This window comes from Microtus ochrogaster, unplaced genomic scaffold, assembly GCF_000317375.1.
Source record: "Microtus ochrogaster isolate Prairie Vole_2 unplaced genomic scaffold, MicOch1.0 UNK54, whole genome shotgun sequence".
NCBI lineage: Eukaryota > Metazoa > Chordata > Mammalia > Rodentia > Cricetidae > Microtus > Microtus ochrogaster.
In genome coordinates this window covers 1,982,717-1,998,661 of record NW_004949152.1, presented here as the reverse complement: position 1 = coordinate 1,998,661, position 15,945 = coordinate 1,982,717, and the positions used below count along the sequence as shown (strand labels likewise).

Here is a 15,945-nt window from a genome sequence, read left to right as displayed (position 1 = left end):
GGTGGTTCTAGCAGTCTGAGAATCCTTCATCCTTCTGTCAGTGACAGGTGGTGGTTCTAGCAGTCTGAGAATCCTTCACCTATGCAGAGATGTGAGAACGAGAACAGGGCTTCAGACTGGACGGTCTACTTCCCAGCCATGGTTGTCTTGATTTAGTTTTCCAGTCCCGACTCAAATTGTGGAGGACTTACTTGGGTCTCAAATCCAATACCGACTTTCTCCCTTCAAGACCCACATGGAACTTGGAGATCAAATTCAAGTCAAAGGGATAATTGTCTTTACACACTGATCCATCTTACTGATCCTGGAATAAACCATTCTTAAATCTGCACTGTGCGTTCTGGAAAATTCTTGGTCATTATTTTTGGTAGACTGGTTTTGTGTTTCTTCCTTTGCTCTCCAGCATCTTCAGACTTGTAAGTTCCCATGTGATCTCACATCTTTTCCCTTCCTTTCTTAGTATTTTCTTTTCTTTCTATGCATCATAAAGATACTCCAATTTTTTTTTCCAGTTCACTAAATCTCTTCAGTTGTGTCTGATTAGAACACCCAGTCAATTTTTAAGTTCAGTTGCAATTTTCATTTCTCAAAGTTTCACTTGGATCTCAAAATAATGCCCAATCTTTACATGGAACTTTTTAGGCTGTCTTTTAATATGACATATCAGATACTATTTGAAAGTTCCTAGATGATTGTCATTAAAAGTGATTGTGATAACTTCCCTTGCTACTGCCTCTGTCACATGGTCTTGACTCGAGTAGTTCCTTTAAATGTATACTTTGCAAACACTGATTATAAGTTGTAATAATTTTTGAAGATGCAGAGGGTAACTTCTAGAGTGTTGCTTCTGTCAGTGACAGGCGGTGGTTCTAGCAGTCTGAGAATCCTTCATCCTTCTGTCAGTGACAGGCGGTGGTTCTAGCAGTCTGAGAATTCTTCATCTATGCAAAGATGGGAGAACGAGAACAGGGCTTCAGACTGGACGGTCTACTTCCCAGCCATGGTTGTCTTGATTTAGTTTTCCAGTCCCGACTCAAATTGTGGAGGACGTACTTGGGTCTCAAGTCCAATACCAACTTTCTCCCTTCAAGACCCAGAGGTCTCTGAGGTTCTGTGTGGTCTCCTGTCCTCATGTTCAAACTGGCAAGTACCTGTGGGGGAAGAGCAGCCCCAGTCTGGGCTCATCCTCCATGCGTTCAGCAGGCGGGACCGTGGAGCACAACAGCCCAGGTAGCCAGATGGCATTTTTAACATTTCCAAATGATGTCTTCTTGTTCTCAACAGTGGGTGGTGAGACCATCAGGTTCACTAACACTGGGCAGATCGCTGTCCTGCTGCAGAAGGTTCACACTCAAGCCACAGACTCCTCTATTTTGGCACGGAAATGTTAGCAATAAGGATGGACTTCAAAAACATGGGTTAAAAGTTATGTGGAAAAAAGAAAGCTGTACAAACAATGCCTGCAGTGTCTGACAGTTATGTAAATAAAGAGCAAAACAATTCTATACATATTGTGTGGATAAATGCATGTGTTTACATACAAACGGTGGTGGGAAGCAGGTCTGGATTACGGGTGGTATGCAGCGGGAGACTTTAACCATCTGTATTCTGATTTCTAATGAACATATGGGCATGTGGCTCTTGTGCTATTTCAACATTTTTATTTATTTAAAATAAAGGAAACGAACATGCCCAGATGTGGATGACTACTTCTGGTTGGTGGGATGATGGGCAGTCACCTGTTTCCTTTGTCCTCTCCAGCTTCGTGATGCTCAACTGACAGCTGCTGAGAACGCTTCATCGTTATTTTGTATTCTCAGAGAAGATGGAGGCAGGATTCCCTTTTAATTTCTGCATCCTTGGACCGGCTGAGACAATCCCGATAGAGAAGGGTTTGGGGGAACCCAAGTTTCTTAGCTCAACATTGCCCTCTTCTGTTGCTGCAGCTCTCTTTAGTTTCTTGAGGAAATGCCCACTTTTTATTGATTTAATCTTATTTATCGTGTTTCTGGGGAAGCCAGTTGGTTCTCTCTTTTATTTCGCTACAAGTCTCCAAGGCATCTCCCTCTTCCAGAATGGCCTCCTCCCTGCTGCATCTGGTCCTGCAGACTGGACGTTGCTTCTTTTTCTCCAAGAGCTAATGATCTGATTTGCCAAATGTGTTCGTCAGCTTATTGCTGCTATGGGAAAACATCTGAGGTAAAATTAATCTTGACACAGAGCGGTGGGTTTTCAGGCCATAATCACTTGGCCCTGTCGCTCTGGGTCTGTGCTGAGGGGGAGCATCATGGTAGAGTATGTGGCAGGCAGACAGAGCAGGCCTCTAGGAAGCATCTAGGCTCAACATCTCCTTCAAGAGCACATCCCCAGTGACCCCAGGTCTTCTAACCAGGCTCCACCCCCTTCTACTAGCAACCCAGGCTGGGTGCTCTGAGCCCCTAGGGGACATTCTAGACTCCAGCGGTAACACCAGGCCTCACCACCAGCTCCAATACTCGGCCACTCAGGTTGGCTTGTCCCTCTCCTCCGTTGGCACCATCTGTGTTCTTCCACCACCTGAATTCTGTCAGACCACGTTATGTTCAAACCAAACCATGCCTGGCTGGCAGTGGCTTTCTGAGCTGACATTTCCTTCCCTCATGCATCAGAACGTATTTGGAGATTTTCTTTCTCTTCCCTCTGTTGCAGGAGTGGGGTTATTTCTAGTCCTGTGAGAATCCCAAACAAACTGAAAACGAATCCATGCATTTTAACTTTTAGAAAGGACTGGGTCTTAGAGCTATCTTTTTTGCTATCTGTTTCTCATATCACTGCCTTTTGCCTAGAGTAGTGCAGTCTAGCAGATCTGAGGCCTTTGGAAAACTGAAGTTTCCTTTGTGGTTGAGTATGCTGTTGATCTTTCTTTGAATGTTCCATGTGTGTTCTATATCTGTCTGAGCTTGGTGATCATGCTAAACAAATCTAGACTTTTTCTACATCTCTGATCTGCCATGTCTGTGGGTTAAAAAAAAAATCTGACTAAAATTCCTGCAGCCGTAACATCCTCCAGCCCGCTGGCTGCTGTATTCCTTGGTGCGTGGCTGGAGCGCACACATCCGTGGCCCATTGTTCCCTTTAATAGTACAAGGTCTTTGCCTTTTGTTTCCACTGTGAACTCTCATGGTCTGAGATGCCCCAACGTTTACAAATTCAGCATGTCTGTCTTGTGTTTGATACCTCCTGTCTTTCTTGTTTGGGTCAGAGAGAGGTCTACTTAATATCTTGGTTGTGCGAATAGTATCTTAAGTTTTCTTCTACAATTCCTCGTACTTCCTTGCTTTTAGTGACACGTGAGCCTATGGCAAAGCATATCTGTACCAAGGACAGCTGGATTTTGATCAAACGTTTCCTTAGATATTTATAAAACTTCCCTTTTGTTTTCTGACCAGGGTTGCCTGAGAGCTGCCAGAGCGTCTGCCTCTGTGACCTGAAGCCCAGGCACGGAAATCAGTTCCAGAAGGGCTGCAGTGCCCTGCCATGTGCATGAAGACAAGCCTGTGCCATGCATGTTGGCATCCACTGTCATCCAGCTACTTGGGAAGTTGAGGCAGGAAGGCTTTGAGTTCAAGTCAGGAATGCCAGATTGGCCAGACAGCAGTCCCCAGCCCCATTGCCATCTCTAAAGAGAGAGACAACAATGGAGCACTGTGAGAAGCCCCTAAGCTGCCACAGATGCTGCTGCCCCACACATGGGGAATGCCAAGCAGAGAAAGAGAGGAAGGAGTATTCAACAGAGCTGGGGTGGTGGTGGTGGTGGTGGTGGTGGTGGGGAGTGGGTTGTCTAATCAGGTGAGTTCCAGGGCAGTACGAGCTGCACAGTGAGAAGTTCTAGAAAGTCAAGGCCAAGCTGCCAGCCAATGAAACGAGCTGATAGACATGGGGTGCTTTGTTGGCTAGAGGAATGAACAGAGATAATAGAAAGATAAGAATTAAGACACTAATAAAAAAGAAACAGAAATGGAGGCTGGAGAGATGTCTCGGCAGTTAAGAGCACTGGCTGCTCCTCCAGAGGATATGACTGTGGGTCCCAGCACCCACCTGTCAGCTGGCATCTTTCCTTAACTCCAGCTCCAGCCTCTGCGGACAGCCCTGCCCACATAACTTACCGCCATCATGATGACAAACACATAGACATAATGAAATATAAAACTTTAAATCAAACGAAACCAAACGGTGTGTAGTGAACAGAAAGATGGTGTTGTTACAGTAATCAATGTGATTCTCTGGTGAGTGGGAAGGGACAAAAGGAGGTGGCCATACTTTGCTCCAGAGCTTACACCATACCTGTTTCTATTTTGTTGATTTCAGATCTCAATTTGATTATTTCCTGCTGTCTAGTTCTCTTGGGTGAGTTTGCGTCTTTTTGTTCTGTAGTTTTCAAATGTTCTGTTAATTCACTAGTGTGGGATTTTCCCAGCTTCTTTATATAGGCATTTAATGCTACGAACTTTCCTCTTATTACTGCTTTCATTTCATTGTGTCCCATAAGTTTGGGTATGTTGTGTGGTCATTTTCATTGAATTTTAGGAAGTCTTTTATTTCTCCCTTTATTTCTTCCTTGATCCATTAATGATTCAGATGAGCAATATTTAATTTTCATGTGTTTGTGGGCTTTCTGGAATTAGTATTGCTGTTGATTTCGAGTTTTAAGCCATGGTGATCTGTTAAGATACATGGTGTTATTCCAATTTTTTTTTTTTTGTATTTGTTGAGGTTTGTTTTGTTACCAAGTATGTGGTCAATTTTTGAGATGGTTCCATGAGGTGCTGAGAAGAAGGTATATTCTTTTATGTTTGGATAGAATATTCTATAGATGTCTGTTAGGTTCATTTGAGTCATAACATCTGTTAGTTCCCTTATTTCTCTGTTAATTTTTTTGTCTGACTGACTTGTCCAGTGGTGAGAGTGGAGTGCTGAAGTCTCCCACTAATAGTGTGTGGGGTTTAATGTATGATTTAAGCTTTAGAAGTGTTCCTTTTACATATGAGAGTGCCTTATATTTGCGGCATAGATGTTCAGTATTGAGATTTCCTTTTGATGGATTTCTCCTGTGACTAATATGAAATGTCCTGCTTTGTCTCTTTTGATTGATTTCAGTTTGAAGTCTATTTCGTTAGATATTAGGACAGCTACACCAGACTGTTTCTTAGTCCATTTGATTGGAAAATTTTTTCCCAACCCTTTATTCTGAGGCGATGTCTGTCTTTGAGGTTGAGGTGTGTTTCTTGTATGTAGAAGAAAGATGGATTCTGCTTTTGTATTTAATCTGTTAGCCTGGTACACACCATACCTGAATGCTATCTGGAAAACAAAGGGGTGCCAGCCTTGATGGTGCACGCCTGCCTCTGCCTTTAATCCCACACTCAGGAGGTGAAGGGAGGCAGATCTCTGGGAGTTTAAGGCCAGACTGTTCCATATGGCGATTTGCAGGCCAGCCAAGGCTACATAGTGAGATCCTGTATTTTTCTTTTAAACAAAAGAAAGATAGAAGAAGATGGAGAGGCCAGGACGAAGGGCCTAGAGCGTGGCTGGGCTTCCAGGAGTGGAACTGTGAGGTGCTGTCCACTGGTGATGCTCTGAGATGGAAGTGAAAGAGGACATTTTCTAACGCTGCAGTCTCAGCTCGAAAATGCTTGTTTCTGTTACTTTGATATTTTCTGGCTGACCTAGAGGCTGTTTTTGTTGGGAACACAAGGGATGTAAGACTGTGTTTGCTCCCACTTATGGATTTAATTAGGCATGGTGCCCAATCTATCATAAATCATGGTTTGGTTTCTCTTTGTTAAGAGAGTCAGAGGCCTTTAGGCATGGGTCACTTACTAGAGTGCACTCTTACCTTTGGGACGAGTTATCATTCCAACAGTGTCAATCACTTGATCACCTTACAACCAAAGCTTCTTCCTCGGTTGTTTTGTGTTACACGAAGATCATATTTTAGTCTCATATTTGTTCACAGACATGATTCACATTTTGCTATTTTGTACATAAGGAAATCATTCTAAACACAGCAACAGTGCCAGCTTGTCTGAAAAAAAAAGCTATTTTCCATATCCACAAAAATGTTAATCAGATTCTTGTTAGAACATGTGTAAGAACTGGTTCTCATTGTCACAGCTCTTGATGTCAGATTACTAAAATAATTTATGTTTTGTTGTGGGGACATGGGTGCACGCAGAGCCTCCCAAGTCACATGACCACGTCTTAGCCCACACTTCTTCCTGACACATAGAAATTATTTGTGTTTTGTGGTAACAAATGAATGGCAGGAACAGTGGAATTTCAACGCGGCCGTTCTTTATTTGATTAAACATAGTCTCTATTTATTCTTAAAAAAACTAATTTAAGTTAAATGGCAACAAACCATGATAATTCAGAAAACATGTTGAAACCGAGAGTGAAGAGAAATGTCCTCTATGTAAACCACACTGTAAACCATAAAACTTATTTTTGTCAACTGCCTCTCATGACAGTGGCTGGGAATTTGACATTTCTACTACAGTAGGCAAAAAACCATGTACAATGCACTCGCCCACACGCCACATCACGTCTCTATTTGTATTTCCAAACTAAAGCTTTGCTGCTCCCAGAGTGCTGCGTGCACTGTGCGGTTACGAGAACTGCAAGTTCTCCTCAGGGCTGTGTCCATGTGCCTGGCAGCCCCCACACCCTAGCCATCCTTAACAAAGCAAGGCTAGCTCATGGAGATGAAGTTTTCAGTGAACCCTGGCTAACACATGGCTAGACAAAGACGCCGTGGCCTCGGCATGAGGACACTCATCCCACTTCCCCACAGAACCCTTTAGCAGCCATTGCGAGTGAGCTTGGGAACATCTGTGGGAGTCTGAAGCAGAGGGTTTCAAGGCTAGTAAATACAAACGGCACAGAAGCCTGCCTAAATCCCCACTTGTACTTGAGGCACAGACTCTATACGGTCAACTCACTTCTAAGACTTCCCTGTCTCTACTTAAAGATGCTAAGAAGTCAGCACCATCCATTTTCCTTTCTGCAGAAAGCATTTAGTTTGGGATATAACATTTTAAAACAATAATGCCTCCTGGGAGAATACCACAATAAATGTCTCAAAAACTGCTCAGCTAATCCCAGGGTATAATCTGGCTGTTTCAGATCACTGCAGGGAATATTATGGGCCTTAATGACACTTTAGCTGCACAAAGCCAAAGAAAGCTGGAAAGGGAGGCCAAAAAGATGAGCTCAGAGCCAGCTAAAGTGACAACAAACATGTGGTTGTTTACTAGGATTGGAGAGGTTTTGTCTGCAGATGTTTGTGGTCACTAGAAGGTTCCAGAGGAATGAGTTGTTAGGAAGATCTGCAGAGTCTGATGAGAACAAGATTCCTCTTGGAGATGGCAGGCCTGGGGGCAGGGATGCCCAATGGTACAGACAAAATTTATAGAATCCTGTGGTCACATCATACTCTACTGGTCCCACAGAGTGTGCCAACAAATTAATATCGTATGGATGTCATTTCAAAGCCTCCCAAGGAGGAGTTACCGCTGAAGCCGTCAGAGCACAGACGGTTCAACTATACACTGATATTCATACTTGCATTTCTGCATTATAGCTGCTTTTTCCCCTGTTGAACTGTAATGAATTGTCTCATAATCTATTCCATCTTCCTGCCATTAGCAGGCTTTGAATGTTCACAAATAGGAGCAAAGAACTCATTTTCCAGGGCTTTAATCACACAAAGAGGGAATGCCTAATTCTCTAAATGAAATGGTCTGTGATCACTGAAGCAGAGATTTAATATAGCACGGCAAATTAGGTAGATTTTAATAAATTACTTATCTCCCTGAATACTTTACATATGCTTAAGAAGGAATAGCCTGTTTGCAAACAGTGAAAACCCACAGCCTATAAAAATCCTTTGAAGAAAACGACAAATAAAAAAGTAAATTAAAAAATGAAATGCATTATATCTCAGACCCCCAGAGACAATTCCTTTGCAGCACTGATCACAGCTCCATTAAAAATATCAATTAAACCCTTCAGCAAGACCGTGTAAAAGCTAGAAATTAACTTCTGGAGCTGCTCTTTGAGGGTCTGCATAACCAGACACATCCAGCACTGTGTAAGCTTGAAGTAAGGTTAAAAATGATGAAAGGTCTCCTTTCATGTCTGACCAAACATCTTAGAGTTAGGGTCATACTTTATTTTTTCTATGTAATAACTTTAGTTTGTAAAGTATGAATTTCCTATATATATGTATGCATGTATGTATATATGCATGTATGTATCTCTCTATCTTTATATAATCTTGGGTCCCATATCAGCATTACAGACACATGGATACCATATAACGACTACACTGTTTATGGAAAACAACAAAAACTGGGAGCAATTTACTAAGTTGGTGCCACATCTCCTTCTTTATATCAAATTGATAGAAACCGCATGCATCAAAGAAAATACATACTGAGCTTTAATGTGCTCAAAGTGGATATTAGCATTTTAAAGCGCGAGATTAACACATTAATCCAAGTAATTTTCATATATTGCTTCTAATAAAATCTTCACAGTATAAAAGTCTTAATGAGGCTAATCAGAAGCTTTTCCTTTAGTGGGACGATTAGGGATAACGTAAAAAGTATTTCTTTCCCATAGGTTTCCCAAGATTTAGGCTTTTCCTTATGAAAAATAAAACTATTCCCACTTCTTTGTAAGAAAATGTTACAAATGTAAATAGATATTTCATCCTAACATGTTGATATAAATTATTGAGAAGGTAGACCACTGAGGAGAACTGAAGTCCTAAGGGGTGGCAGTCATGGGTAGAGGGAACAGAAAAATAAACAAAAACCTATACAAGATTTGAAACTGAAGCCTAAGCCCAGCACCCCCCAGCTCCCCATGAATTATAGATTACACACACCAGAGTGATTACTCAAAATCTCATCCTGGAGTTTTCATGTGGGCATTTCCTCAGAGGTGGACGCCTCTGCAGCAGCTTCTTCCAGCTTCCTAGTCCTCTCCATGTTGCTCGTTGACAGACTGCAGAGCAGAGAGCGCTTTCACGGTCACCTTCAGCTTGCCGATGCTGCCTCCGTCCGCTCGGGCATCCAACACTGAGAAGAGGGCAGCAGCAAGGTCAATGGCAGTCAGCAGTGCTCTTGGCTAGGCTAGTTCATACGGCTTTGAGAGGAGCACAGTGTGTGGGAGCATATGTGTGAAGGCACCCATTTTATGTGTGCTCTGAGGCCCACCGAGTGAGAGGCTACAGCTATACAAACTGCAGCCCTCCAAATCTCTGCAAAGACATTGTGCAATTAACGTTAGGAAAAGCAAAATGTCAGTCAGACCCACGAACCTTAAGGCGTCTGTGAATTGGCTCTGAAGGCCTGAGGTTCACTTCTTGAGTGAACGTGGGTTTTCCTTAAGAGAGCTACCAGTGATGGCCCAAAGGCAGACTAGTTAAGTCTCGAGGCTTCTTTGAACATAGCCTGGTGCTATGCCAGGTCAGTCCCCCGGACCCTATCAGCTGGGGAGATATTTCCAAGGGATCCAAGGCCAGAATTCTAGAGTTTGTACGTTTGATAGTGCTTATGGGTCTTGCAGTTTCTTGTTATTTCTTTGAACTTTGACGATGGGGGTGGATCAAGTATTCCTCCAGCCTCAGCACCCTGAACAGATGAGCCACAGTGACTGCCTCTAGTAGTGCCTGTGTTACTTCAAAGAACCATTGTGAGAAGACCGTCAAAGAAAACTTGGTAGGCATGTGGGTGGAGAAGGGAGCCCCCAGATGCGCAGTGGCCCAGTGGTTCCCAGCGTATTCTCCTGAGCTCTCATCTTTTTTGGAGACCACTCACTTGCACATGATCCAGAACAAGGTATTAAAATGCTGTTAGAAACAGTGCATTTAAGAAGCCATTGGACTGGCTTCTTAAACATGGTCCTAACATGTTTAAGAAGATGCTGGGTGTCAGCTGAGTGTGACTGTGGCCTCCAAGGAGGAGGTAGGTCAGTAAGCAGAGCTGACTACAGAGACTGATTTTGGTGATTCCTATTAGATTCTTAGTTCCAGAGAGTTGACTAAGGGTACGTGAACATTTTCTCATCTTTTGCTCCATGACAGAGTGTAACTAGCTGCCACCACGTTGGCTGTGCAAACTTCACGGATGCTTCCAAACATGCTCCCAGATACTTATTTGCTCTAACTGGGGCAATCATTTGGTGCAGTCCAGACTTCAGAGAACCCGCTATGTGTCTGGGACAGGTAGTTCCACAGAGCTGCCATAGCACTGCAGAATCCTGGACCCTAGAAAGTGCTCAGAAAGGGATTTGATTGTGACCTCAACAGGTAAATCACAAACCCAGCACATAGTCTGAGAGAGGGCTTAGCCAGCTTGAAGCAGACGCATTGAGTTTCTCGACTCACTGTGTGTGGCCAGGGCCTTCCTTGGTTATGGTTTATAAAGTACAATCCCTTGTGTGATGTAAAAACAGGAGAAATGATGCACTGATGGGACTCACGCCTAGAAAGGTAAAAATCTAGGCTACAGTTTTGTAAGGAACATGTGAAATGCCAGAATCCTAGTGTTAGCAGAGAAGACACACCCTCTGGCTGCAGCCCTGAACTAGAGAAGCCTCCAGAAGATGCTGGTGTGGTTTGGAATAACAAGCTTAAGGCTATGTGTCTTAACCCCCACACTAAGAAATGCATTAGTTATTTCTGTGAAGCTCAGTTATTTAAAAGTTTCTATCAGCCACAGAAGGGTGAGGAAGGGAAGAGGAGGGTGTAGGGACAGGCTTCCAGCTGCAGCAGTTGCTAGCCTGAGCTGCACAGCCTTCTGCTGAGGTATGACAGACCCCTCCCAGGCAGCAGAATAATGATAATGATAATAATAATAATAATAATAATTTGGTAGTGGCGGCTATGCAGACAGAGCCATGCTTCCATTCATACCGTCAAGGTCCTGCTCGATGATGTCTCTCCCTTTCTGAAACAAATCCATGAGGTCGACATGAGCAATGCCGATGTCCTCACACTCTAGGTCCTGCTCGTCCTCAGGAGGGTCACTCACCACGGTGAAGCGCACACTAAGAAGGACAGGACAGAGAAGGTCACGGACACTCATTCTGTTTTGTTTTATATAACTATGTGGAAAATGACAATGTTTCCAGTGGTGCTAGTAGAAAGGAAATTACCTTAGGCAAGGATCTTAACTGAACTATTTGAAGCTTTCCAATGGGCACCAATCTCCTTTTTAAGCCTGGATGGTAATTATCTCCAGAATCAAAGAAAATGACCAGGCAAAGAGAAGGACCCAATGTCCATGTCATTGCACCAAATCTGATATTTGATACTTCTACTTTTAATGCTAAAAGGATGAAGCTCACAAAGGCCATGGTAGGTTACACAGTTAGCATTTTTGACAGAAAGAAATGCTTCCCCCACTCCCCAGCAGTACAACTCTGGGGTTGGTAGCAAGTAATCTACCCAACTGTATGTGCTGTCCTACAAAATGCAGAGGTTGCACTGCCTGGGGAGCGGTCTGAATGCCCACAGAGAAAGGCTGAGCTCTGCCCAACGGCTGTATCAGATATTCATATTGCTTCAGCAACCTTTTAATATACAACCACAGCATCCAAGTTCTACTTTACTTTTAGACACATAATTGCAGGGCTCTGATGGAACTGATTTGAATTAGTGGCTTGTGCTGAGGCCAAACACACTTGGATTGACCAAATGACAGGAATTTACAGTTAAGTACTCTTTTGATATGTCTTGGCAGCATAGCTTAAACCATGGATGCTTGTAAATCTTACCATTTTAAATTCTGTGAAACATATCTATCCCAAATCAGAAACAAAACAAGAAACAGAAAAATTGAAGCCCCTGAGAAATCAGACCTTGAAAAACACAAATCAAATCCTTTCCAAATGCTGATAGGTAAACATGACGATGTCTCTAACCAACTTGCTGAAGACAACACTCAGCATTTCACTCCTTTACAAGCCCGTTTTTAGCTAGGAAAAGAATGTGAAGAAATTAGAAAATAGAGATCTCTTAAGCCCAAATGAAAGTTAACACCCGTTCACACAGAAACCATAGACATGGATCCCGACTGTCGAGTGGTCCAAGTATTTCACATGACGCACAGGATACAGGGATCCAGATGCGTGGTTAGGACATTCATTTATAGTTCACATTCTGACTGACACACTCGTATAGCTGTGTGATCCTGAAGAAATCCCTCACGTCTCCCTGATCTCAGTTTCGTTATCTGTGCAATGAGGACATTAGACCTATGAACAGGGAGGGCTCTTTTGAAGATTAGATGCGGTGATACAAGTAAGCAGAGCCTGGAACACAGCAGGGTGAGCAAAGTAAAAAAAGGTGAGCTAAACAGATTTCCAAGTTAACTACTGATTTCTTTACTCAATTAGACAAAACAACTGTTGATAGAGCCCAAGAGGTGGTACACTGGCTCTCTTGTAGAGAACTTGGATTTCAGCCCCAGCACCCACGTGGCAGCTCACAAATATCTGTAACTCCAGTTCCAGGGGATCCAATGCCCTCTTCTGATCTCTTCAGGCATAGTATACACATGGTGCATATATAGACATGCAAGTGAAACACTCATGTACAACAACAACAACAACAACAAAGTTGTCCTAGAATGAATGTAGTTTGGAAAGAAGAAATTAAAAAAATTAAAGCATATGACCACTGTAGCATTGTGAGTGCCACGGCACGCCATCCTTCTAACAGTGCCGGCGGAGGGCATCCTGCAGAGCGGGACACACGGAAAAGGAGGCATAGAGTAATGGAGTATTTTCAGGTACTTTAATCTCAGATTTTTAGCTCATACCTGCATCATCTTATAAAGAATGTCTATTACCTTCATTGAGTGTAGTACATTAATTCTGAGACAAAATTAAAAAATCTTCTAAGTTCTATAAAAGGGCTAAGAATGTGAAAATATAATATTCCTGACTTTACATTCTGTAAAGAGCAAATGAGAGGTCAAATAAAATTTGCAGATCTAGTGCAGAGATCAATGTTAAAACTCTAGCCTCTGGGGCAGACTACTGGACCACTGGCAGTGGCACCAGGATTTATCCCTACTGCATGTACTGGCCTTTTGGGAACCCATTCTCTTTGGATGGATACCTTGCTCCCAAAGCAATGTGCCTTACCCTCTCTGAGGAATGGATGGGATTGGAGTGGGAAGGCTAGGTGGTGGGGGGAAGGAGGCAAGGGAGTGGGAACTGGGATTGGTATGTAAAATGAAAAGACTGTTTGTTTTCTTTTAAAAACAAACAAACAAACAAACAAACAAACAAACAAACAAACAACTCCAGCCTCACATGGACCTCAGCAATAACCTGATTTCCATTCCCAGCATTAAAAATAAATAAAGCCAGTGAAAGAACTAGAAAGTTAAACTCAAAAGGGAAGAAAGATAAACTAGATAAAATTAAAAAAAAAATAGCTTGTATACACACATGCATGCACCCAAGCATACCTCCTGACCTACTTTTGGCTGTTAGAACAAATGCGTTCTGGTGGCCATTCCTCATGGAGGCTCCTGGCCTGCCTGAGGACCCAGATGCACATCTGGGGGTGCAAACATCATGTGATCCCCAGCTGTGTCTTCCTGCAACTCTCTACTTCTAAGATCAGCTTTGCTAGTCCTCCCATCTACCCCAGAATGCCCTCTGCCTCATCCTTCTTGCCTGGTATTCCCTCAGCCTAGAACCCTATGTCCCAGGCTCTTGTATCTCAACTGAGTCCCTTCAACCTTCATAAATCAGCTTCAATGTCCCCTTCCCAGACTGGCTTTCATTCTTATCTGCTCTTTTAGTATTTAGTTTGTTCAATCTTTTTTCTTTCTCTTTATCTTTTTAAGGGTCCTCACTACATAGCTCTGGCTGGCCTGTAACTTCTTATGTAGACTGGCCTGGCCTCTAACTCACAGATATGTACCTGCTTCTGCCTCCTAAGTACTGGGATTGAAGATGAGTGCCACCATACCCCGTGTTTGTTCAATTTTTATTACTAATCATCACCACGTGTCATTAATTTATTTGTTCACTTGTCATCACAGTTTGTCTTCCTCCTTGGTGAATTTTTTTCAGTAGAAATTTTACTCAAGAAAAAAGAAATCAAAAGGGAACTTGAATCACTCAAAACTATGACCTAAAATAAGGAATTTTTTTTGATATCTTATTTGTACAAGTGTTTGTCTGAATGTATGTATGTATGTGTCCCATGTGCACACAGTGCCCATAGAGGCCAGAAGAGGGCATCAGAACCCCTGGGGCTGGAGCAGATGGCTGTGAGCCACCTGGTGGTGCTCGGAACCAAATTCAAATTCTCTGGAAGAATGGCCGGTGCTCTTAGCCACTAAGCTGCCTCTCCAGCCCCAAGTTAATAATTTTTAAAGTTTTATTTCAATGTATCATTGTTTAAAACATTTGTGTATTTCCAAATGCAGATGGGACAGTATGTATAGGTATCGTAAGCAATTCTCTATGAGCTGTCCATGTCATGGAAGAATGGTGACCCCTAGCTGTAGCTGGTGACTTAGCACTGGCATTATTTATGGCTGTTGTCTGAGTAAGGGAGTTCTCAAACTAGGGAACTACCTCTGAGTATTAGCAACAGAAGAGAGCACTTGTTAGTGGCCACTGGCTATGGCTGTGGGAAGGGGCACGCCATCTCTTTCTTCAACACAGGGAGGTGAGCAGCATCCCAGCATTCACTAGCTAATCATTTCCCACCTGGCGTCTGCACTATGCTCTCATAAAAAACAGAACAAAACAAACAAAAAATTTGACATGAACGCTTGTGTCTGCTAGGGACATTTAGCCACTTTTAAAGGAACAATGTTGGGATGTAGGAGTTACTGCAGTTACTGTGGCCTTTTTTTTCTTTTCTTTTTTTTCTATGGTGCCGGGTATCAAACCTATTGTCTCATTCATGCTAAGCAAGCACTCTACCACTGAGCTACCCCCACCCCATGCCTTCATTTCTGAACTTCTTTGGAGGCAGTAATTCCAACATTCAGACATAAAGAGGACATAGAGAGCTGCTTTCTGTGAACCTGCTGCCAGTACCTTCTGTGAGGCAGTTCTTGTCTTTGCAGTATGGCCTTTAAGATGCCTCTCTCTGCTCGGTTGTTTTCTTTATCCAGGTAGATCACTATAACAAAAGGAAAAACAGGCCTGTAAAGGAAATCATTCAGACCCACACTCCATGGATACCATCCTGCACTCTGTAGATTCCATTTTAAAGACACACTCCATGCCATCTTGCTTGTGTGTCCGAGAAATCAGAATCCAATCTGAATGTGATCTAGTGTGCCACCATGGGCAGGATTATGTGCACACTGTTAGAAAGGGCACGAACACATCTCAGAGTGCTCACTATCACTGCCTGTTAACGGCTCTGGCAGACCTTACAGACAAGCTGGAGGTCTTCATTGCTTTGTATTTGAGGGATTCACAGTATTCTCTTTCACCCAAGAAGCAAGTGATGATGATACTGTATAGCAGCATGTTTGTCCTTCTTGACAGCCCAGTAGTTTAAGCCTCCTCTTCTGCCACTGCATGCAATAAAAGAAGCATCCAGTGTGCAGGTGAAGAAATTCAAGGCTGACATGGCTGTGTGGTGGAGGAAGGTGAAGACTGCTTGAGTCCTGGCGTTTAGGAATGTGGCTGAAACAGATAGAATACCTGTCAAGGGTGGATGCCACCTGGAGGATGGCAGGGCAGACGGACTATACACACAGTGTGCACCTGGCACCCTGCTTCCTTAGCAGGAGACTCTCCTCTTGAATGTGCCAGTCTGGGCTTAGGGCTCTCTTGCAGCCAGATCTCAGCTCAGACACGATCACGAGTGCACATGGGGACCGGGCTCAGACTCTGGAGCTCAGACAC

General features: G+C 43.2%; 1 protein-coding gene across 3 annotated transcripts in view; it reads right to left on the bottom strand.

Moving 5' to 3' along the window:
* Positions 1-6,316: 6,316 nt before the first annotated feature.
* Rpgrip1l (RPGRIP1 like) overlaps positions 6,317-15,945 on the bottom strand; it is a 108,971-nt gene continuing 99,342 nt past the window's right edge. For all 3 annotated transcript variants that reach the window (XM_013354629.2, XM_026777284.1, XM_026777283.1), the window contains 3 exons: positions 15,124-15,208; positions 10,964-11,097; positions 6,317-9,125 (listed from right to left, as the gene is read on the bottom strand). In XM_013354629.2, coding sequence (XP_013210083.1) covers positions 9,022-9,125; positions 10,964-11,097; positions 15,124-15,208 — 323 coding nt within the window. In that variant the 3' untranslated portion in view covers positions 6,317-9,021. The remainder of the gene's footprint in view (positions 9,126-10,963; positions 11,098-15,123; positions 15,209-15,945) is intronic.